At 42.1% G+C, this 25,530-nt stretch overlaps 1 protein-coding gene across 1 annotated transcript; it reads left to right on the top strand.

The window, feature by feature from the left end:
- Positions 1-377: 377 nt before the first annotated feature.
- On the top strand, positions 378-12,709 carry SIX4 (SIX homeobox 4). The gene is made up of 3 exons (XM_027111416.1): positions 378-1,321; positions 4,019-4,707; positions 8,331-12,709. The coding sequence occupies exons 1-3, from the start codon at positions 441-443 to the stop codon at positions 9,125-9,127; spliced, it is 2,367 nt and encodes a 788-aa protein (XP_026967217.1). The 5' UTR covers positions 378-440; the 3' UTR covers positions 9,128-12,709.
- Positions 12,710-25,530: the final 12,821 nt, after the last annotated feature.

The following is a 25,530-nucleotide window of genomic DNA, read 5'->3' as shown; positions in this document are numbered from 1 at the left end:
GTTTCCCTTCAGGTATAGGTGCCTGGGGGTCAGGGGGAGAGGGAACGGCAAGGGGTGGAGTGGGAGGCGGGTGATCGACAGGGATAGAAACGGTGTCTCCTCCTCCCTCTGAATGTGAAATAGCCAATGAGGTGGCGCGGCCGGGCCGGCCGGGCCGCCAGTGCCATATAGTATGCAGCAACCGGAGGAGTCACGTTGGGGGAACGGCAGAAAGCAGCTATCCTTTTACACTACTTTGCTCTAGCAGCTATCTTAATGGTGACTGCGTGGCCGGGGGGAAACCTGATCGGCCAGATCCAGCCGAAACCGGGAGGGAGGGAGTGGGCTTTCCGGAGGGGGGGAGGGGGGAGGGACACGAAGAAGGAGGAGTAAGAGAGGGGAAAAGAAAGAGGAAAAGAGTGCGAGGGAGTGAGGGAGGGAGGAAAATAAACAACAAAAAAATGTCCTCTTCCTCCCCCACCGGGCAGATTGCAAGTGCGGCGGACATCAAGCAGGAGAATGGGATGGAAAGCGCCTCGGAAGGGCAGGAGGCGCCCCGAGAAGTGGCGGGGGGCGCGGCGGCGGGGCTGAGCCCCCCGGCTCCAGCCCCTTTCCCCCTGGAGCCGGGGGACGCCGCGGCCACCGCCGCCAGGGTGAGCGGAGAGGAAGGGGCAGTGGCTGCAGCGGCGGCGGCCGGAGCGGCGGCGGATCAGGTACAACTCCACTCGGAACTTCTGGGCAGGCACCACCACGCCGCGGCCGCCGCCGCCGCCGCCGCCGCCGCGCAGACCCCACTGGCCTTCTCGCCCGACCATGTCGCCTGCGTGTGCGAGGCGCTGCAGCAGGGGGGCAACCTGGACCGCCTGGCCCGGTTCCTGTGGTCCCTGCCCCAGAGCGACCTGCTACGTGGCAACGAGAGCCTGCTGAAGGCGCGGGCGCTGGTGGCCTTCCACCAGGGCATCTACCCTGAGCTCTACAGCATCCTCGAGAGCCACAGCTTCGAGTCGGCCAACCACCCGCTGCTGCAGCAGCTCTGGTACAAGGCGCGCTACACCGAGGCCGAACGAGCCCGCGGCCGGCCGCTGGGCGCCGTGGACAAGTACCGGCTGCGCAGGAAATTTCCCCTGCCCCGCACCATCTGGGACGGCGAGGAGACGGTGTATTGTTTCAAGGAGAAGTCGCGCAACGCGCTCAAGGAGCTCTACAAGCAGAATCGCTACCCTTCGCCCGCCGAGAAGCGGCACCTGGCCAAGATCACCGGCCTCTCCCTCACCCAGGTCAGCAACTGGTTCAAGAACCGCCGGCAGCGCGATCGGAACCCCTCTGAGACCCAGTCCAAAAGGTGAGCGCCAACTTTCCTCCTCCTCCCCCTTCCTCTCCCCAACCCCCTTCCCAGCTTTCTTTTCCTCCAAGTGCTTGCAAACATGGCGCTTACCTTCCCCACCAGCCTGGTCCGGCTGCCCACCTCTCCCCGCCCCCCACCTCTCTCCCCGGCTGGGGGAGGGGGGGCGGCGGCGGCGAGGGGCGGGGGAACCTTGCTCCTTACCCTCCCCCCACCTCCCCCCAGAAGTTTCTGGTCGCCCGCCTAGGTCTCAGTCCCCGCCCCCACCTCGGCTGGTCACTGCTGCCCGGTTTCCCACCCCCATCCCTCTGGCTTTGAAGTTGCCACTCTCTACCCGGTTCTAGCCGGGCGAAGGATCGTGTGTAGATGCCGGAAAGGCAGTTCTTGCTGCCGCCCGATGCCCACAGAGGTTGCCAGCGCCCGCCGGGGTCTGCACCTCCATGGGGTCACGTCGGCCCGGCGCGCGCACGCGCTCCCGGACCCCCAGGGTTCGGCTGCCCCAGGCAGGCGCTGGAGGTGGCCGTGGCCGCTCCGGAGGGAGAAGAAACTTGGTGGGGTCTGGAAGCGCAGAAGGGGGTCTGGGGACGTCGAGGTTTTATATGACAGAGTTAATCATTCACCCTGCCCGCTGTGGTTCCCTTCGCGGCCGCGGCAACTGTGGGGTGTTGGTGCGGCTCGGCTCTGCGGTGTTTTGAAACCTGATTCTGAACTCCTTCGGATCGAATTTCAGCGCCGCCGGGGTGGTGGGGCTAGAGGGCGGCTTCCCCGGCCCCCGAACCCTGCGGGGCTCCCTCCCGGTGTGGTGATTGGGGCTGGGGGCAGGCTGGCACCAGGCGGACAGCAGGGAAGGACTGGGGGCGCTATCCACTCCGCACCTCTTTGAGCGCCCACCCTGGCGGGTTTGAACTTTTTGACTGCCAGGTATTTTTTCCCAACCGGTAGAAAATACCGGGTTTTCCTCCTCTTTTGTACGTCCTCCTGAGTCAGACACCTGGTCTGTGTGTATTGTTGGACAAAGTAAAGAGAAGGTCGCCGAAAGGGATGGTGTCGCCAGCCCCGCGGGGAAAGGAGAGAAAGAATCCAAAAGCAGCTCGAAGGTTCTGCTCAGGGGAGGAATCTGGGAGCCGGGGAGCCCGGCCCGGCAGGGAGAAGGTGATCACCCGGCGCGTTCCAGAGCCCGCCGCGGGCCGCTCCTGCCCGTTTCTCGCCCAAGGCAGGAGGGAGGCTCCGTGCCCGAACCCGGCCTCGCGGTAACCAAAACAAAACGCGCACTGCGACCTGTGTGCACCCCTCCGCGGACTTGCTGGGGCGACCCAGAGGAGGCGCCTTGGTAACTCCACGCCACCTGTCCCCCTGCCTACTTGAGGCAGCGGATCCTGTCGGCGACGGAATCCGATGGGCAGGGGGTAGGGGGGTGGGGAGCGGGCGCGGCGCGCCGGCCAGCTGCCCTGGAGCCTCCACTCCCTGGCCGGGCGCGTTCCCCGCGTCTCCCCAGCCACACTCAGCCTGCTTCGCCCCACCAACACACACACCCGCTCCCAGCCCAGTTGCCTGGTTGAGGCCCCTTTCCGGATCTACCTCCCACCCGCATCCCCGGTGAGTCACCCTCGCAGACGGCGACGGCGGCTCAGCCTCAGCTCGTAAATCAAAGCGCCTTCTGCGCTCCTGGCCCCGCAGTCCGGGGTAATCCCCTCCCCTCGGCATGAAAGCGAACCGACCTCGGGGCACTGCAGAGATGTCGGATCTTCTGCCGGGCCAAGTCCCGCCGCGCTCCAAACTGCCTCTGTCCTACCATCCTTTCTCCCCCGGCCCAGCCTCAGACCAAATGGGAAACACCCACCACTACCCCTCCCCAGATTTGGTATTTACCCCCAAATCGGAGAACTGAGGAACACAGTCTTGTTTGGAACAGAAAAGAAGGACTGAGGATGCTGGGGAAGGGGTCTGAAAGGTACAAGGCCACTGAGTGACCCACACCCTTTCCCTCCCACCTCACCAGGGCACTGGATGGTGTTTGTTAAATAGGCCCCTATGGCTTTCTTTGGATTCAAAGGCGACTGCACATAACAGTTCTTGGGTTGAAAGTGCCTTTCCTACAACAAGACAGCCACTTTGTTGAATGAGACAGTTGTCAGTCTGGTGGAGTAGAAGTTTGGGAGCAGGTGAGAAAATGATCTCTTGTTAACTAACTGGCAGACAAAACTGAGTACTTCCCACCTCCTGCTCCTTTGACAGTTTCATTTACCTCCAAAATCACACTAATCTGAATTGGTTTGAGGGGAAGGGAAAGAGTTCCTAAACAGAAATGACTGACCACCCCTTTAATGAGTTTTTTTTTTCCTGTGGTATAGGTAGCAGCATATTTAACAGTAATAAATAACTTCAGTGCTATAAAAACATGTAGACAATTCTCCTGTAAATCCTATTAGCTGAATTTATATCTTTTAGACCTCTGGACTTTCTCTGAACTTATTATTAGTAAAGGTTATTGAGACATGAGATTTCCACTTCTCAGATGCCCTGGTCAGAATCTGCTGAAAGGCCTCAGAGCTAAAACAAGACTAGAAGACCTAACTGCTGTGCTTTCCTTAAACACTACCTTTAATGGGATTAGAGGCTGGTTTTCCAAACAGTTGGCACTATATAGATTGCCATTCCCATGACTTTCTGAATGTCTTGATTTCCTCCTCTGTACAGTGAGTCGGATGGCAATCCTAGCACTGAAGATGAATCCAGCAAGGGTCATGAAGATTTGTCTCCTCATCCACTCTCCAGTTCATCCGATGGTGTCACCAACCTCAGCCTTTCCAGTCACATGGAGCCAGTATATATGCAACAAATTGGAAATGCTAAAATATCATTAAGCTCTTCTGGAGTTTTGTTGAATGGAAGTTTGGTACCTGCCAGTACTTCACCTGTCTTCCTTAATGGTAATTCTTTCATTCAGGGACCCAATGGAGTTATCCTTAATGGATTAAGTGTGGGAAATACACAGACAGTGTCACTGAACCCACCAAAAATGGCATCAAACATTGTGAGCAATGGTATATCCATGACTGACATACTGGGGTCTACCTCCCAGGATGTGAAGGAATTCAAAGTTCTCCAGAGTTCTTCAACTAACTCAGCAGCCACCACCTCCTATAGCCCCAGTGCTCCTGTGTCATTCCCAGGGCTGATACCCAGCACTGAGGTGAAAAGAGAAGGTATTCAAACAGTGGCTTCCCAGGATGGAGGTTCTGTAGTGACTTTTACCACACCAGTGCAAATTAACCAGTATGGCATCGTCCAGATCCCCAATTCCGGAGCAAGCAGTCAGTTCCTTAATGGGAGCATTGGATTCTCTCCACTGCAGCTGCCTCCTGTTTCAGTGGCAGCTTCACAAGGTAAAAGTCTGGTTTGGTACCGTAATGCTCCAGTGAATGTTTTAGCCAGCTGCTGTAAATGACGCATTTGGTGAGAGCTATAGATTGCTGTTACTGTTCAGGTACCTTACTGGCTGCCACAGCTGCAGAATAGCCTTGATTTGTTCCTCTTTCTTCACAGCATCCATGTAATATCCAGCTTGCTTGGTTCCCTGGCATCATGGGGGTGGGTTTTTATTTTCCCAACAACTGAATGGAAAAATACAGTTCGTAGTGAGTCCTGCCAGTTCTACAATTATAGAAATATGCTAAGTCAATCGGTGCTTACAAAGTAACTCACTGCTTGACATTTTAAGATTAAAAATTAATAATATTGCTAGAACACAAAATAAGTCAAGCAGTTGGTAAGAATGTGTAGACTTCACCTAAGCATTTTTTATTTGACCAAAAGGAGTTTTAGAAGAGCGAGCTAAAGAGACTGGATCATTTGCGTTTGATTCATGTTCCTCCTATAAGTAAGACTAACAGACCTAAAGGGAGAACAGAGGAGTATGTGATTGTTGCTATGCATGTATACTTGCCCCCTAAATGTGTGGGTTTATTTATGGAGGTAACTGTAAGCCTTATTTTATATGTTGGTGGCTTTACTCAGGCATCTGCTAAAGGAAGCACTGATCTGAAATTTGGGAAACCTGAGGCTGATATGCCAGTTCTTCAATGACTTTAAGCAAATCTGGATGGCTCTGTGTCATTGTTTCTCTGTAGAAACAGGAATGGTTAGAATGGCAGTGGAGGTTGCAGAGCTGCTAGAATTCAGGAGTGGGAGATGTTAGTGCATATTTGCCTTCCTGGAAGCAAATCTGAAAGTCCAAATTTTTACCCAAACAAAATAAGTGACTGTTTGCCTTAAAGATCAGCTTCCTGTAAAATGGTTTTATCCAAAAAAACCACCTCAATTTATACACAACTCTTGTTTCCACAACTATGGTCTACTTCAGTTTGTTTGAGGCATTAATGGAAGAATTGTTGTGCAGTAAATTCCATTCTGTTCATTTGTTTCTCTTTAGGTAAAATGGTAGTATAGTAACACACGACAGTCCTGCAGCATGCTATTTATTTCTTCATTGTTCCAGGCTATGGAAAGGATTAAGCTTAGTCACTATCCAACACAGGGCAAAAATAGGAAAACCACAGGGAGAGCCAAAGTGCTTAGTTTACAATACTTTAATGTGGATCTAACCCTTTTTCTCTCTTTAGGAAATTTCCAAATAGTAGGTAACATTTTAAAGACAACAAATTTGAGCAAAAAGCATGGTATGTACATTGGGGGAGAAGAAAAGCAGGAGTACTTCTCACACATAAACTAAAAAAGTGCTACCATAGAAAATTATTACAAACTAATAGCTAATTCTTAAAATGGGACATTTAATATGAATAAGAACAGCATTTTCAGTTAAAGTAGCTAAGATCAAATGACAGAGCTGTCAATCCTTAGACTTGTCTGGGTGAGTTGAAGACATAAGTTTAACCAGATGGCCCAGGAAACAACGTTCCCTTAGAGTAACTGTGTATTGCAGTTCTCAGTAAAGCATTTGGGGATTCAGCCTTTCTCAAAACAGATACCAAGCCTTTCTTAAAAATGGCTAGACAAGGTAGATTATCTTTCTATAGTCGAAATTTATATAGAAAAGCAGAATCTCTATTTCTTTTGCTCACTTTATAATCTGAGTAAATAAAGGGTTTTTTTTAAGCATCATTATAAAATTATACTTTGTACCTATATCATTTCTCAACTGGGTTTTTTTTAACTGATTTTGAAATGATTGTTCAGTTTATAATTCAATTGCAGCTATACTTAAATATCAAGTTTTAGATCACATCTGCTTTTCCCCCTTCATCTATGTATTTTATAATACCTACACATTTAGAAATATTATTTTATTTATATTCCATAGCAGTTTGGGAAAATGTCGCACCTATTATGTTATATATAGCCCTATCAAAAAATAATGAATCATTTTGTTCACAAATACACTGGCAAACAATTTCACAAACGCATACACACAACAAAGTAACCATCTATTTCAGATGTCTTTTGCTACAGTTTAGTAGTCAACAAGAATTTTAAAGCCTTTTTAGTTCGTTTGACCTGGAACAAAGATTTACGTTAGAGAAGAGCTCAAACATGTAGAAATGTTTTTCTTAAGTTCAAATAAAGTGTTTTCATTTTTTGTTTGTTTAAAGCCATTCCTTTGCATTTAAGGTGCTTAAAAATGTTGGGGGGCTTCCCTGGTAGCGCAGTGGTTGAGAGTCCGCCTGCCGATGCAGGGGACACGGGTTCGTTCCCCGGTCCGGGAAGATCCCACGTGCCGCGGAGCGGCTGGGCCCGTGAGCCATGGCCGCTGAGCCTGCACGTCCGGAGCCTGTGCTCCAAAATGGGAGAGGCCACAGCAGTGAGAGGTCAGCGTACCGCAAAAAAAAAAAAAAGAATGTTTGGAAGACATATAAACAGCCCTGTGACATACATTTATCAATAGAGGTGGCAGCGTAATCACAGTTATTCTATTAATTCAAGGAGGGAAATGTTTTAGGTGAATTACCTTTAACATTAGGCTGTTTTCTCAAAATAATGAAGAGTTTACTGAACATCTAATTCAAGATCAGGGTAAACATCCTGCTTGAATTATTCTGTCACAAAACTCCCCCATGTCCACCTTTCCTTTAATGGCAAGATAATTGCCATTATTTCACTGTGCCTAGGAAAAGACTCAGAAAGAAAAGGGTTTTATTTGATGGTGTGAGTTGGGGGGGAGGGGGTCTAATTTGTCTGCATTTTCTGAGCTAGCTGATTTGAACAACTCAGCTTTCTACTTATATTTCTTTTACTACTTCTGGTCTCTGTAGAACATTATACTGAGAGTCTCAAAAGATACAAACCTTTTACAGAAGCATTAGCTCTAGCTCTTTATGTTAATCTGTGTTTTAAAAAGCACATTTCATTATTATCATTAATTCTTCCTGTAACTACAACACTGAAAATTCAGAACTAGCACAACAAAAGGAAAAAAAAAAAACTATTGAATGTTTTGTTGACTTGACTTTATGGTTAGTTTGGTGAAACTTTGCAACTTGTCTGTACAGGTTTATATGGTTAACTGTAAGCCCCAGGGTAACTCATTTATGTGGTATTTTCTGCATTTCCGTTTATATTTTATGTCAGTTACTGAGCTTGCCCTGAACAAAGGCATTCTCTTTCACATTTTTGTTTTCTAGTTCTAACTGGCAGAGCGAGCAATAACTATCAACTAATTGAGAGATATCAAGTCTCATTAATACTGAACCAGAAACTTGACTGAAATTAGAACTTGGAAACATTTTTTTTTTCACATTTGATTTCTAAGCCAGTAGTTCTTGCTCCCGCTTCATCACCAGAATTACTCAAGGAGTTAAAAATACACCTGTTCTGGGATTTACTGAGTCAGATAGATAGATTCTCAGGAGTGGAGTCTTGAAATCTGTAGTTTTAAGTGCCCAAGGTGATTCTACGGAACCTGAGAAAAATCATGTGTGTAAAAAATAACTTTTTTCTTTCCTTATCAGCCCCATCAATGATAATCTGTACTTCATTTTTTTTTTTTTTTTAGGTAATATTTCAGTAAATTCAAGCACTTCAGATGGGAGCACATTTACAAGTGAGTCCGCCACAGTCCAGCAAGGAAAGGTTTTCTTGAGCTCTCTTGCTCCCAGTGCAGTGGTATACACTGTTCCTAATTCAGGCCAGACTATAGGATCTGTTAAACAGGAGGGTGTGGAGAGGAGCCTGGTGTTTTCTCAGTTGATGCCTGTCAATCAGAATGCACAAGTAAATGCAAACCTGTCTTCTGAAAGTATCTCGGGAAGTGGCCTCCACCCACTGTCCTCCTCCTTAGTTAATGTATCCCCAACTCACAATTTTTCCCTGACTCCCCCTACCATACTAAACCCCACTGAGCTAAACCCTGACATTGCTGATAGCCAGCCAATGTCTGCACCTGTGGCAAGCAAATCTACTGTGACATCTGTCAGCAACACTAACTATGCAACTCTTCAGAACTGCTCCCTTATTACTGGTCAAGATCTATTATCAGTACCCATGACCCAGGCTGCCCTTGGGGAAATAGTTCCCACAGCTGAAGCCCAGGTGAGTCACCCCTCCCCTACAGTACACCAGGATTTTGTCAGAGAACATCATCTGGTTATGCAATCAGTAGCTAACATAAAAGAGAATTTCTTAACAAATTCTGAGAGCAAAGCAACAAGCAACTTAATGATGCTGGACTCCAAATCCAAGTATGTCCTAGAGGGCATGGTTGAGACTGTCTGTGAAGACCTGGAAACAGACAAAAAAGAGCTTGCCAAGCTCCAGACTGTCCAATTGGATGAAGAGATGCAAGACTTGTAAACTTAATTTCTTTTTTTTTTTTTTCCCGGCATCAGCAGGCAAATCTTTTCATGAAGACCTGAGGACATAAAGGATTTTCCCATTTGAAGGGAAACATTAGTTTTGCAAGTAAATGCATTCAAGAGACTTTGGATTGATCTGAATGAAGATCACAGTTAAATATGCAGGAGTAGAACTGCATTACTGCAGCCTTTTTGTTCACATGTGTTCTCTTTTAGATAGATGGAGACAGAGGAACAAGATGAAATATATCAAGAAGTCAAAGTGTATCATTTGGTTGACTTAACATAATTCTAAGATCAAATGGAACTTGATAAATAGTTTTCTAAATTAAAAATGTATACACTTAAGGTAGAAATTAAATATCACTACAGAGCGTTAGAAACAATACAATTCTTTTTGTTTACTTTTACTCCACGGGCATTGGTAAGGTTAAGAAGCATAAAAGGTACTCTACACTATTCTAAGGGTATATTTTTGAATATGTGCATTTCTGTTTTTCAGCATTTTTGTGAAAGTCTTGGCTTGTCTCTATACGTTTCCAAATGTGATTGGTAATAGTTCACTGTGGCTGAGAAAGTTTGCAACTCCACTAAAAACTCTGAAACAAACTTCAGTATGAGTGTAAATATATTAGTCCTATAAGCAAGAATTTGGGTAATTACAGTGAATTTTATTTATGCTGTATATGTTTCTCTTATACTTCAGACACTATGAACTGAAAAGAAAAATGTTTTCGTACTGTTTAATTTATTTTTATTGTTTGAACAGGAAGTGAACAGTTATTTCCAACAAAGTTTTACTTTTTGTAGGATTTTAAAAGTAATGATTTTTATCAGGAGTCTATTAAGGTCAATATTAATAACACTGAAACAAGAAATCTAACTCCCAGTATTGGAATTTTGGTACTTTTTTTCACATCCTTGTTCTTTATTTAGCAACTCTCTGATTCATTTAAATATATTTTCTACAGAATTCTATGTGCCTTTTTACCTTGTGGCCTTTTTATTATTCTTACTAAGGTACAGAAGTTTCAACAGAAGCACTGATGACTCCTTTCTACTATCCAACAGGGTTAATTTCACAGAATTGCTCTAAATCTGAAGAACTTAAGTTTCACTTATATTATTAGAGTTAATGTTTATGATGCAAGTGGTTGAACAATTAATTATTGTTGATACTTTTCATTACAAAGAAGTAACAGTTATAGACCACCATGTAAAACCAATTCTGGAGGCTATGAAAACAACCATTTTAAAGGAAAGAAAGAATATGTAACTTCTATTGAGCTGAATTATGTCCTGTTGAAACTTAGTTCTAAATGTTTTAACTCAGTTGTTACATTATGACATATGACTGTTGTTTGCACTATATTATCACCTCTTCTTTAAAAGTAAATCTTTCGGGGTTTCTGTAAGAAGCTTGTTTGATAATGTTGTGAGCTGTGGTTACAGTTTTTATCAGGACTCTGAACAGAAGATGTAATAATACAAATACATTTATGTAGTGAGTAAAGTCTCTGGCCTCTGAAAAGCAAGAAAAGTGAGAAAATGATCTCTTCAGAGATGACAGAAAGTTGTTGAACATGAAGATGTCACCACATATTGCTTTCTTTAAGATTGGAACAAAGGGTCCACTGTAAATGTCTACATGCCCATCAGCCTAGCATGTTGAATAAGGGCCATAGAGGATTTAACTTTTGTTGTTATTGCAAATGGAACTTGCAGGCATAGGTGAAGAGCCCTTTGAAGAATTCCTCCCCCATCATTTTTTTTCTCCCTCATTTTGATAAAGAACTTAGGTCCCATTTTTTTATGGAATTAGTGAATGTTCCTAAACTGCTGAAATTACGTGTTTTTTTGTTTTGTTTTGTTTTACAACATCAGGTCTTTTAGAGTTCCTTCCACTCCACCACTACTTATACAGCTTGTTTGTTTCTTTGGGTGTGTGCTGATCATGTTACTGAGATTAATTACATGGGTCTATAGTGCAGTTTACATGAAAATGATGTTTTCCACTTGATTGCTGCAAATATCAAGAGTTTGTTAATTATTTTAAAATACCCATCCAATAAGAAAGATGGGAAGGTTTAAAAAGTTATATATGTTATATATACATATATATAACAGGAAAAGTTTTGTGTCTTCCAAAAATATAAGACTCTTTTATTCACAGTTCTTCCTCTTTTCTTCCTTAAGAAAGAGAAAGATAGCACAAGACTTAAGACTTACCTAGGAAACCTATTCATACTCCAACATGATGTAATTATACCCCTACAGTTACTCCAGGTAGCTATACAATATACCAGGTAAGAATCAATGCACATTATAAAGAACTTGTTCTTTTCTATTCTTTCAGTAAAATAAGGGCCAGTTGTTATGTAGCCCATATATATGGGAATGAAATAAGATAAACCCCATGATCTCCTTGCACAGAATTGCAAATGTTTTTTTGCAGTACCAAGGGCCAGACTCAGAACCCTTGTCAGAATTTCCCTCTTACGTAAACCAATGCTTGAAGATGCTGCAAATGACCCTCTAATGATCCCCAAAGAGGAATCAGAATAGGGATAAATAACTCCCTGCAAACCCCAACCCCTGCTGCTGGCTGTGTGAGCCTATCTATGCACTCTATCAGTCAGAATTGATATATAGCTCTTAGTTACATCCAGTAAAGGACAGCCTGTTGTTTAAAGAGAAGGTGCATTTGTTCCTCAGTCAAGCAAGAGCACCTGTGTTGTACTGCTTTATAGCTCATGTATATTCATAGTAAAGAAAAGACTGAATTATACACGTTTCAGTGCCTTTCTTGTGTTACGAAAGGCAGGTAGATGTTATAGCCATAGATAAAATTCATAGTTGAATTGCACACTGACCTTAAATCTCCCTGTATATGCCCTTGCGTCTTGCATGTTAAAAGCTGGATAATTGGGTAGATATTGCAGCCTGCCCTACTACATGTTAGACAAGTGTGCATTAGTACATAACCAGAAGTTCTTCATTCTTTAAAATGTTTTTGACAGATCATCTCATCATAAAAATACAAATAATTCAGGAAAACTGTGGGGAAAAGAATTACATTTTATAGAAGATGTTTCAAAGTCTTCTTAGAGCTTAGATAATAGAGTCTAACAGTTATTTTGTATCTAACTGATACATTTTATGTTAATTTCTTATTACCACCACACATTTTATTACTCAAAATTGTATAGCATGTGACTCTTTTGGCTTTCAGGGTTCTCAAAAATTTTTTATTCTTTTGTTGCATGTACTGTATGTTTAGAGGCAACCAGTTATATACTCAATATGGTTTTACTGTGCCTTACACAAAGAGGAAATCTATACAGAATGTATATCATGGGGTGGGGTAACAGAGTCTATACTGCACTGTTAGGTGATGGCACACAGAGCATGTCCCAGAACATTTCTGTGCTTAATTACCCAACCAAAGAGATCTAAAGTATGTATGTTGTACTGTAATAGGGGTTTATGCCTGGACAATTAAGTGTTTTATTTGTTTTCTGAAATGATGTGAACTTATTTTTCTAAACACTATGCTAAATAAACTTTATATTTATACATACCTTATGTTGAAAAAGTTATTTATCCCTGGGAAAGCAGAGAAGAGTAAAGAGAAGAAAAACAAAAATCCACAAACATTTCATAGGCTTGCAAATATAAGAGGAGTCATTTGGGGAAAATAGTCTGTTGGTCTTTATACAAAATTACCCAACTCACTTAATTGTACTGCATACTCAGAGCTAAATGATTAGATTTCATCCTCCTTAAAGGAAAGAAATGTGTCATTCATTTAGGTGTCCCCAAATCTGAATCTGATACCATTTTCAATGGAATTAAATTGAAAGGTCCAAGGACCTTTCCTTTCCCAACCTTACTGAAAGAGCTCAGTATCACCCCATCTTTAAGGCACTCCCATTATCCAAAGTCTGGTTATACCACAGCTGGGTCCACCAGTGGTTTGGCTTAAAACTATGGACAGAACAGCATTACTGAGTGTGTAGAAGAGTCAGCCTTAGTACAGTTTGGTCCTCATGTTAAAATTACATGACATCTGATTTTGCATGCCTCCCACACTGAAATGAAGAGGAAACTAGATTAAAAAAATAGACTGGGACCACCTGTACAACTCTATTACAAAACTAAAGTCATCAAATTAATTTCAGGTATTATGTGTAGTGTTTTTTATAATCTTGTCATTCAGTTCATTTATTTACAAATTTTCTATGTAGTTAAACCAGTTAAAGTGAATAGTGTCTCAGTAAGTGGGTACTGTATAGGGTCAGAAATTACGGAGTGATGATATTTTATAATATCTTAACCAAACATTTTTAAAATTTTTATTTTATATTGGAGTATAGTTGATTAACAATGTTGTGTTAGTTTCAGGTGTACAGTAAAGTGATTCAGTTATACATATATATATTCTTTTTCAAATTTTTTGGCTGCATTGGGTCTTCGTTGCTGCGCACGGGCTCTCTCTAGTTGCAGCAAGCGGAGGCTACTCTTCACTGCGGTGCACGGGCTTCTCACTGCGGTGGCTTCTCTTCTCTAGAGCTGCACGGGCTCTAGGCATGCAGGCTTCAGTAGTTGTGGCATGCAGCCTCAGTAGTTGTGGCTCACAGGCGCTAGAGCGCAGGCTCAGTAGTTGTGGCACACGGGTTTAGTTGCTCCGCGGCATGTGGGATCTTCCCGGACCAGAGCTCAAACCCATGTCCCCTTGCATTGGCAGGCGGATTCTTAACCACTGCACCACCAGGGAAGCCCTTAATGAAACATTTTTAAAACATTTGACAAGGTTACTGATCTACTTCAAACATTTTTTTTAGCGACAAAATTTTTTAATTTTATTTTACCGTAGTATAGTTGATTAAAATGTTGTGTTACTTCAAACATTTTTGTAGCTCCTTGGAATCTAGCAAATTAAAACCCCTCAATGGGATTCAAGACCTTTAGCTATATGATTCCATCCCACCTTGCCAGTTTGCCTTAAAAATAATAAATGTGGAAATTTACCTTTGTACCTCACCATTTCCAATACAGTAGATAGTAAATAAACAAAATACATTCAGATAATGGTCAATGCTATAAAGACAATAACAGGGTGATGGAATTGAGAATGGGGAATGGGTAGAGGTGGGGATTAGATTGGTCAAGGAAGGTCTCTGAAGAAGTGACATTTCAGAAGAGAGATTTGAACGGTTCAAGGGAGCCAGCCTGCAAGACCTAGAAAAGAGCATTCCAGCCATAGGGAACAGCAAATACAAAGGCCCTGAGGGAGGAGCACAGCGGCTGGATCACAGTGTTATACACTCTAGGGGTCATGTGAAAGGAGATCCAGTCAGAGAGACAGGCAGGGACCAGATCACAGGTAGGGCTTTACTGGTCTGTGATGCACTTCCCTAATGAATATCTTCAGAATATCCTAGTCACCTATGACTCTATATATGAAAATTTAAACTATTATCTTCACTGTAAACCTGTTCTCCCCTGTGTGTTCCTCATTCATCCATTGGCCAAATATAAAATCTGGGATTCACTCTGGTGTCTTCTGTCCCTTTCTTCCCACCTCCTCCACCAGATCACTACATCTATCCATGTCTGCTCATTTACGGTCTCTTGAATTAGTTCTTACCCCTCCATTTCTAGGGTTACTGCTATAGTTTACGTAATTACCGTTTCTCGACTGAATTATTGCAGCCTCTGCCTGCTTGGTATCCAGTGTCTGGTCCTCATTCCAGGCTACATTACAACTATATTCAGATAGGACTTTCAGAATTCAAGACTTATCCCAGCCTCACATGCTAGTTTGAAATCTTCAATGGCTCTCCATTGCTTATGAAATACCATTTAAACTCCTTAACATACAAAGCCTCCAAGACCCAGGCCTTACATCTCTGTCTGGTCACGTCTCCAGCCACATGAATCTGTTCCTCACAGGCACCAGGTTCTTTCTTACCTACCAGATCTCCCAGACTCACTAGGAAGTGAGTCTGCTCCAGGAAGCTCTGTCTCACCCTCATAAACAGAATAGTACATGGCTGATTCTGTGATCAGACAGGAATTTATATCTTCCTTTCATGTGGCACTTATCACATCACTGTAATTATGTGTTTGCCTCAACACTTTCATCTTTGTTTCTCCTTTAGTGTAGCAGAGCACAGTAAGCACTTAAAAATTATTTGTTGAATGAATAGTGACCCGAACAGTCATCCATCCCTTTAAATCATTTCACTTGCTTGGATTAGGGAACTTTATGGCTCAACTGGTTAAACTATTATCCCTATTTAGAGAACAAAAATAAATCACTGCATTTTGGGGTAGGGTCTGAGAGTGGTTCTGTGAATCTCCTAACATTGGTAGATGGTCTTCATGGTGATTATTTTCCTTACTGCTCCAAGGTTTTTTCCACTTACTTCCAAACAGAGGCTGGGTTCCAGATGATACAAAGTTTGACAGACAATTGGGGGCATTAGCAAAAATGTACTCACTAAGATTTTTTAGATCAATGTTTCAAAATAGCGGTATTTATACTTATATACAGATATGCTCTCTAAAAATATTCTCTCTGTGGATATATTCCTATTATTGTATTTAAACTGAGCAGATGTCTAAAGAGTCTATAAGGAATAGTTAATGGAATGTAGAGTTTAGGCATCAGGAAATCTGGATTCTAGTTAGCCTTTAGATTTGGGAAATATCAACTCACCTCTCTTTTCTTCCATTGAAATGGGTGTGTTGGATATCATTATATTTGAGATCCATGTAGTTATAAGAAGAGAAAAAGGGTTAATAAAATGCACTCCCTCCCAGGCCACCCCACAGGTTAAGACAATCGGATCAATTGCAGAGTGAAAGTACACTGTGACCTGCCAAGGGCTATAAATGTAAGATAAAATAACTGATATTGAGTCAACAACCTGTGACACCCTAGGACCATTTAGAGGTGTAGAGCTAGGTGAGGCAGGGCTGCTTTTGTACTTTTCCACCTTCTTCACCTGTATCTACTTTGCTCCCTAATGGGTCTGCCCTTCCCTCAGGTATTGTCCTACCTTCCCAAGCTCCTTAAGTGATAATCCTGGTGTGGGTAGTTAATAGTTTAAGGTATGAAGAGCCCAACCCTCCACCCCTTGGGAATTTGTATTTTAAGGAAGCCTTTTAAAGATGCAAAAGAACAAAGCTATCATCATGGATGATAAGTTGCAGATCAATAAAACTGAGCAAGGTGTTCCCTATTTCTAAGCACAACAGACAAGTGTGTGTTTGTGTGTGTGTATGTGTGCATGTGTGTGGGTTTGGGGACTAGGGAGAGAAGGCTGGATGAGTGGAGGAAAAGCAAATGTCACCCTTTCCTTTCTTAATGTGCTCCACTTCCCTACTGGGTATCAAGGACCAGACAGTGGAATCTGAGCTGTTGGATCCTCCGAAAACAGTTAAGTGTAGTTTCCCCACACACATCTTATCCAGAGCCTGGATAATTACCTTCAAGAGGATTCCTGTGTTGAAAAGTCATTAGCTATAATGAAACCATAAAAATTAGCCGTAGAAAAACAAGGGTTGTTTTGGGTTTTTTGTTTTGTTTTCTTTGCTTTTTAAGGTGTGAGCTACTTAGGAGATGTGCCAAAGAGAAACACAAAATATATGTTTGGTTAAAATTAGGGAATGTAATACAAGTTTGTATTCATTTTTATTTATTTAATAAGTATATTCTTACTGTGTTCTTTAACATGTGGATGACATTGAATATCCTAGTATAAACAATATTCATTCCTTGGCAAATTTATTGTATTAGCACTTAATGGGAATGAGGATGGATTAAATTCTGTCCCTGCATGAATACTCATCAGGGATCTTAAAAGGGATCAAGAGGGGCTTCCCTGGTGGCGCATCAGGGATCTTAAAAGTGATCCAGAGGGTTTTCCCTGGTGGCGCAGTGGTTGAGAGTCCACCTGCCGATGCAGGGGACACGAGTTCGTGCCCCAGTCCGGGAAGATCCCACATGCTGCAGAGCGGCTGGGCCCGTGAGCCATGGCCGCTGAGCCTGCGTGTCCGGAGCCTGTGCTCCGCAACAGGAGAGGCCACAACAGTGAGAGGCCCGCTACCGCAAAAAAAAAAAAAAAGTGATCAAGAGACTGGCACAACATTGTAAATCAACTATACTTCAATAAACTATATATATATATTTTAAAAGTGACCAAGTATCCTATCCCAATCATCCCAGGTAGATTTTCCAAAATATCTCCAATGAACACACACTAGTTCTAAGAATACATACAATCTCACCTAATAAGAGCCCCTTACTTCTAGTCTCATTATACAGTCATACTCTGAAATCTTAACACATATCTGTCTTCCCAAGGATGAGTACAGATTTTTGAATCAGGTAGCAAACTGGTAGTGTTATAATACTGAGCTCACAGCATGAGTCACGCTATATTAAAACAGAATTTGTGTTTTTTCAAGGAGGAATAAATTAGGCTAAAATTTGCCTTTAGTTATTTTATTTTACTTTTATTATTTTAAAGTTGTATTCATGTACTGCTATGCAATATTATACATATTATTAAAATTCACAAAATCAAAATTGTACAAGTATATAAAGGTGAATAAGTTCTTATTATTGTTTACATTTCCCAAGGAATCTTCTTGGACACCATTTGGAGGAAATATACCCCACTTTGGAGATGAGTGCTGCAAGCTAGTGTTTCCTAATTTTAATGTGCAGATGTAAATAGCTTGAAGATCCTGATTAAGTGTGGATTCTGACTCGGTAGGTCTGGGGTGAGGCTTGAGATTCTGTCTAACAAGCTCCCAGGCGATGCTGATACTACTGGCCTGGGGACCACACTTTAAATAGTGAGGATTCATGCAGTAGCTTCTCTATTACTGACCTAAATCTCAATGCAAATTGAAGTTTTAACTGGTCAGTGCCATGTAGATGGTGCAGAGAGACTGAAGATCATCAGCCAGTAGTTATTTTAAATGGTGCATGTTAACAATGTAAATTAAATACATGAACCAGATTGGGTCCATATGTAAAGCATCTAAGGTGGAAAACTATTTATTAAACACTTTAAACCCCTTAAGTGCATTCTCAAATACAGTAGCCATTGAAATGTTAAATACAAAGTAATCCTCTCTTTTAACACAGCAGATCTCCATGGAGCCTACAAGAAAATTTTTTTCTGTTATTACATGGCCTATAAATAAAACTACCTTTTAATTTTTTTTCTGTAATTCCAAATTTTTCATTAGTTCACACTGACAGACCACTTTTCAGTCTTTCTCAGATTTCTCTGTGAAAAGTGTTAGATGTGTCTGTAAACCAAGATAATTTTTATAAAGAAAAGAAAACAGTTAAGTGTAATCTTTGATAAACTATCCTAAATCTGATCATATCACTTTCTATGCCTGATGATCATATACCTCATATGCATATCTCTCAGGGGTCTGGGTCATAGATTTCATGTGTTCCCCATTCATTTTCTCTGATGTAAATTTTAAAATATGGCAACATTCAGTGGAGTTTTGAGCTCCCCAGTGCCAATTTGATGAAGCCCAAGTCTTAAAAATGCCAATGCACTTGTACATAAACGTAAAACCAGGTCTGTGATCTGGGCCCAAGCTCCTGCACCAGAGGAACAAACTTCTGATAAAGAACCACTTCCAAACTCTAGAAACACCAGATCTGAAAAGCTCTCAAAGCTTGGCTTTGTTGAATCGGTTTACTTAATTTAAGCCAAACCCCAGCATCCATGTGGCAAGTGCCCGGTTCATCACTTGGGATTCAGAGATGAACAGGCCAGTCTGTAGCATCTAAGAACTAAGTTAAGTGGATTGATATGGACCTACAAACTATTCATGCTAAAGTACTACAAAAGGGGTATGTACAACATGTCCCTAGGAGTTGTACAAGGCCCCACAGGCAAGATGGTATTGTATTTCAAAGAATGAAGAGTGGACTTCCCTAGTGGCGCAGTGGTTGGGAGTCCGCCTGCCGATGCAGGGGACGCGGGTTCGTGCCCCAGTCCGGGAGGATCCCGCGTGCCGCGGAGCGGCTGGGCCCGTGGACTGTGGCCGCTGGGCCTGCGCTTCCCGAGCCTGTGCGCCTCAGCGGGAGGAGCCGCGGCGGTGAGAGGCCCGCGTACCGCAAAAAAAAAAAAAAAAAAGATGAGTAGGAGCACTCTGGAAGGGCAGAGAGAAAGAATGTTCTCAGTGGATGATATAGCATTTATAATAAGGATTTTAAACTCTATAGACAATGATTAATCATGAAATGCATTATCATTTTTAAATTTCACTAATATACAAATGGTAGCCATTTGTATATCATCTTTGGAGAAAGGTCTATTTAAGTCCCTTGCCCCTTTTAAAATTTGGTTATTTGATCTTTTGTTGTTGAGTTGTAGGAATTCTTTATATATTCTGGATATTAACCTCTTTTAAGATATATGATTTGCAAATATTTTCTTCCATTCCAAGGCTGTCTTTTCATTCCATTGATTATGTCCTTTGACGAACAGAAGTTTTTAAGTTTGATGTAGTCCCATTTGTCTATTTTTGCTCTTGTGGACTGTGCTTTTAGCATCATATCCAAGAAATCATCGCCACATCCAGTGTCATGAGACTTTCTCTTATATTTTCTTCTAGTTCTATAAGTTTGGGGTCTTACATTTAGGTCTTTAATCCATTGAATTAATTTTTGTATGTTGCATAAGATAAAGGTCCAACTTCATTTTTTGCATGTGGATATCCAGGTTTTCCAGCACCATTTGTTGAAGAGACTGTTCTTTTCTCATTGAGCAAAGCTTACCCTTTTAACCACTATCTATAGACAGGCATACCTTGTTTTATTGCTCTTTGCTTTACTGAGCTTCACAGACACTGCATTTTTTTTACAAACTGAAGATTTGTGGCAACCCTGCATCGCCAAATGATGGTTAGCATTTTTTAGCAATAAAGTATTTTTTAATTAAACCATGTACATTTTTTTAGACATAATGCTATTGCACACTTAATAGACTACAGTATAGTGTAAACATAACTTTTATACGCCCTGGAAAACCAAAAACTTCGTGTGACTCATGTTATTGCAATATTCGCTTTATTGCAGCGGTCTGGAACTGAACTCACAATATTTCTACAGTAAGTATATATATATATATATATATATATATATATATATATATATGTACATATATATATGTGATTTATTATAAGGAGTTGGCTCACTCGATTATGAAGGCTCACAAGTCCCAAGATTGTCAGGGTGTCTCAGCAAGCTAGAGAGCCAGGGAACTCAATGGCTTAGTTCCACTCCAAGTCCAAAGGCCTGAGAACCAGAAGAGTTGATGGTATAGTTTTAGTCTGAAGTCCAGCAGGTTTGGGACCCAGGAAGAGCCAGTGTTTCAGTTTGAGACCAGAAGCAAGTAATTAAAAATAAATAAATAAATAAATAAATAATAAATAAATAAAATTCCAGTTCAAAGGCAATCAGGGAAGAAGAATTTTCTCTTATTCAGGGTAAGGTCAGCCTTTTTGTTCTTAATGTTCAACCAAATATCTGAGCATCCCTTGGCCCAGTCAAGTTAACATCTAAAATTAACCATCACATACTGCCACTTACTAATTGATTGGCCCTGGGCAGATTACTTTATCTTCCTGTGCATCAAGGTCCTCATCTGTAAACTGGGAATAATTATAGTACCTACCTTACAGACGTTCTGCAAGGATTATACAAAAGCATGCATGCAATACACTTAGCAAAACACATAATAATTGTTATTTATTACTGTTAACTTTTAAGTTACTACATACGATTCCACTGTTTGGACAGATTACAATTTATTCAACTGATTCTCTACTATTAAATTTCAATTGTTTCCAGTGTTATTTCTTTGTTCCTAGTATTTTTTATTATTGAGAAATGCCTTCAAGGATATCTGTGTAGGTATATCTTTGGGCATACCCATAATTATTTCATTAAGATTAATCTTTATAAGTGAAATCACTCAGTTAAACAGATAACCAAAGATTTCAATACATATATAACCACAGCCTTTTCCACTTGACTCTGCACCTTGTTCTTGAGGTGATTATATTTCTCTGCTTCACTGATATTAAGCTTGGCTCTGTGATCTGCTTTGGCCAATGGAATGTGAGCAGATATAATATCTAACCAAAGCTTTAAATGTACCTGTATGGATTGACTTGCTGCCTTAGAGATTCCACCCCTTATACTTTTTTCTTTTCTTTTTCTTTTTTTCTTTTTCACTGTGTCGGGTCTTCATTGCTGCGTGCAGGCTTTCTCTAGTTGCGGCGAGCCGGGGATACTCTTCGTTGAGGGGCGCAGGCTTCTCATCGCAGTGGCATCTCTTGTTGCGGAGCATGGGCTCTAGGAGGGTGGGCTTCAATAGTTGCAGCACATGGGCTCAGTAGTTGCGGCACATGGGCCCTAGAGGGCAGGCTCAGTAGTTGTGGCTCACTGGTTTATTTGCTCCACGGCATGTGGGATCTTCCCGGACCAAGGATCAAATCCATGTCCCCTGCATTGGCAGGTGGATTCTTAACCACTGTGCCACCAGGGAGTCTTCCACCGTCTTATACTTTTGCCATGAGAACAACATTCCCTGGGTACCTGTTGATTGCAGAATGGAGGACATGTGGATCAGATCTGAACTCAATTCACAGCCCAAATCACAGTCACTCTAGCTGACCCTAAGATCTGGGGGTGAGAAAAATATTTGTCATGTAAGTCACTAAGATATTATGGTTATTTGTTATGCACATTATTGCAGCAATAACTGACTAACGTACAGAGAGATGAGATCATCAGATTTACTGGCCATACTTCAGTGACCTAAGCTGCCTAGAGTAGTCCCAGAGTACTAAGTCTATTATCATCCTTCCTCAAGACCCCTCCCCCAACAAATCACTGAATCTACATATAAGCTCACTCCTCTTTTTAGGGTTACTGCCAAAATCAAAAGCTTCCAAAATCTATTAGAGAAAATGTTCATGACCAGGAGATGTGTAAATTTCTTAGCCTCTCATTGAGAATCCTTAAAAAAGGTTCTTGGAGTCTAAAGTCTTAACTAGCTTTCCCCAAGATATGTTCCAAAGAACATTAGTCCTTTAAAATGCTAACAAAATCCACAAAAATGGATTCAATTTTGGCCGCGTAAGTGGTCACTTAAGTTATAGAAATGCTTTTTCTTTGGAAATGTATTTTTTGAACATGTATTTTATGACATTCTTGAATGTTCCTGATGCACACCAGCATATGAAATTATCTGAGAAAGCTTGCAGTAAAGAAACGTGCTAAGACTCTGCATGTCCCAATTTTAATTTACACTAGCCCTTTTTTTCTAGCAATATCTCAATACTTCTTATTAACTGAGAAGCTAGTATTCTACAGAATCTATTTTGTGAGACCTTAACTCAGAAGGTGGACTCTCTAATGAGGAAATTTCAGACTTTACAGAGGCCAACTAGAAGAGATATTTTAGGTCTCTGTAGTACCTATTATGCCATGTCACATTATGTACATATATCAATTAGTAAATGAGCCAATCTGCTGTTCCAGAGGCCACATATTACAGTGACTTCAATAAGATAGAAGTTTGTTTCTTTCATGTAAGAGTCCAGAGATGAGTAGTCTAGGTTGACAAGGTAGTTCTGCCTCACCGGGTAATCTAAAATCCCGTGACCCTCAACATTGGTTTCCAATCCCTGTCATTTCCCAGCCTGAAGAAAGAAAGAAATCTAGAGGAGGAGATTCCACCTTAAGAAACAATCAAGAGGGCTTCTCTGGTGGCACAGTGGTTGGGAATCCACCTGCCAATGCAGGGGACACCGGTTCTAGCCCTGGTCAGGGAGGATCCCACATGCCGCGGAGCGACTGGGTTCCTGTGCCACAACTACTGGGGCCCATGCTCTGCAGCAAGAGAGGCCACCGCGGTGAGGGGCCCGCGCACCACAATGAAGAGTGGCCCCCTCTCGCTGCAGCTAGGGAGAGACTGAGTGCAGCAACGGAGACCCAATGCAGCCAAAAATAAATAAAATAAATAAATTAAAAAAAAAAAAAAAAAAAGAAACAATCAAGATATTGCTTATGTCACTTCTTACTTATCATTGGCCCAATCCTAGTCACATGTTCAATGCCTAGCTCCCAGGGAAATATACCTCTAGCTAAGTGGCCATATGTCCTACTAAAAGGAAATCTACTAATAGAATTTAGGAATAATTCTATTCCTAAAAGGAATAGAATATATATATATATTGCGTGAGAGAGAGACAGAATAATAATATATATATTGCATGAGAGAGAGACAGAAAGAATCTGAGGAAGAAAAAACATGATTGAAGGTCAGAGATGGAAGGCTAACTTGTTAAGGTTTATATTTAACTCTTTTTATCATATGTCACTTTTTCAACAGAAGTAAAACTCTTTGGGGAGTTCCCTGGTGGTCTAGTGGTTAGGATTCCTGGCTTTCACTACTGTGGCCTGGGTTCAGTCACTGGTTGGGGAACTGAGATCCCACTAGCCACACAGTGCAACCAAAAACAAAGAAGTAAAACACTTAAAAAGTCATTATTCATATTCTTTGACTCTGTAATTCTCTTTCTATCCCAATGAAGTAATTTGAAATACAAACAAAAATTTATGCCCACCATGCATCAAAAACTTGGAAATAACCTAAACATCCAATATTACGGGAACAGTAGTGAAAACTATAATTTGTAATTAACATTTTCAATAATACTGGAAAATGATATAATGAAAAACAAACAAACAAACATAAAGCTCGGGACTCCCCTGGTGGCGCTGTTGTTAAGAATCCGCCTGCCAATGCAGGGGTCATGGGTTCGAGCCCTGGTCCAGGAAGATCCCACATGCCACGGAGCAACTAAGCCCATGCGCCACAACTACCGAGCCCTGGGAACCATAACTACTGAGCCCGCGTGCCACAACTACTGAAGCCCGTGCGCCTAGAGCCCGTGCTCCGCAACAAGAGAAGCCACCGCAATGGGAAGCCCGCGCACTGCAAGGAAGAGTAGCCCCTGCTTGCCGCAGCTAGAGAAAGCTGGCGCGCAGCAACGAAGAACCAACGCAGAACCAACGCAGCCATAAATAAATAAATAAATGAATAAAATACTAAAAAATAAAAATAAAGCATAGTAAAAAGATCACAAGTACCTATGACAGAATGTTATCAGTTGTTGCCCCTGGGGAGTAGCACTACAGATGCATATTATTCTGTTTCTTTATACTTTTTTGTTTGATACAAGTCAGAGCTCTTCTGACTGTTAGCGACAGAAACTGAAATCAAACTACCTTAATTAAAGGGATATTTGTTGGCTTACTGAACCAGTTACTAGGACTGACTGGAACCAGGGACTCTTTCCAAATCTCCTTCCCCCTCCTCTCTGCACATTGGGATCAATGTCTTCTATGGTAGACCTGCCTTCTCCACAGCCACAGGACTCTGTTGCCAGAAGCTCCTGGATTCACATTTTCTAGTTTTTCCACTACAGAGGCAAAGAATGTCCCCTCATTCTTTGGGGGGGTGTGGCAGATCCAGCTAAAATAATCCCAACAAAAAATTTTCATTGGCCCATTTTAGATCACATATCCAATCAGAGTGGCCAGAGTGGTGATAGGGAGGGAGGGGAGGGTAGTGCATAGGAAGGCAGGTTTATGGAAGAAGACAGTATCAATCAGGAGGTAACAGGATCTGTTCTCCTTGAGTTTGGGACAAGTCAGTGCAGCCTGCATTCCCCATGCTGTAGCAGAATTTTTTTTTTTAAAAAAGACAGCAGCACCCACTATGGCCAGATGGTTAGTGTGATAAGGAGTGTGCAATGTACCAAGAAAAGAAGAGAGCTGCTAGGCCATCAAAATAACAACTGTCCATCGTACTGTATTTTCAATGAGCATGTTTACTTGGATAGTCAGGAAGAAAAATTTTAAGTGAGAAAAGAACACCATTTCCTTTTCACTCTCTTGCCCTGGGGTTTAGTGGTGCCTCTGGAATACTTCCTTATTTACCTTCTGGTCACTTGAAAAAACAGTTATATTCACCTTCTGATTAAACCTTGAAATCAAACTTGCTCCCCCTTAAATGGCCTGGTGAAATAGTTTTCTGAAACCCTGAACCTGGTTGGTTGTTTTTTCCCCCCAAGTCACCTTCCAGGCAACAGAAACACAGCTAACATCTGAGTTCTATCCCATAATTTGAATTTTGGGTTGACGTTCAGTTCCAAAGGTCCTGGTTTCTGCATCTCTCTCCCACTCCTGAACTGGCCAAGTCTGAGTTTATTGACCTTCACAGCACAATACAAAATACACTTGTTTGCTTTGGCCTGTTCTGGTGGGCAAGGAGT

The sequence above is a fragment of the Aethalodelphis obliquidens genome, unplaced genomic scaffold, assembly GCF_003676395.1.
Source record: "Aethalodelphis obliquidens isolate GAN/ISIS:26980383/991018 unplaced genomic scaffold, ASM367639v1 scaffold10, whole genome shotgun sequence".
NCBI lineage: Eukaryota > Metazoa > Chordata > Mammalia > Artiodactyla > Delphinidae > Aethalodelphis > Aethalodelphis obliquidens.
Note: the sequence above shows the minus strand (reverse complement) of the source record. Positions and strands in the feature narration are given on the sequence as shown.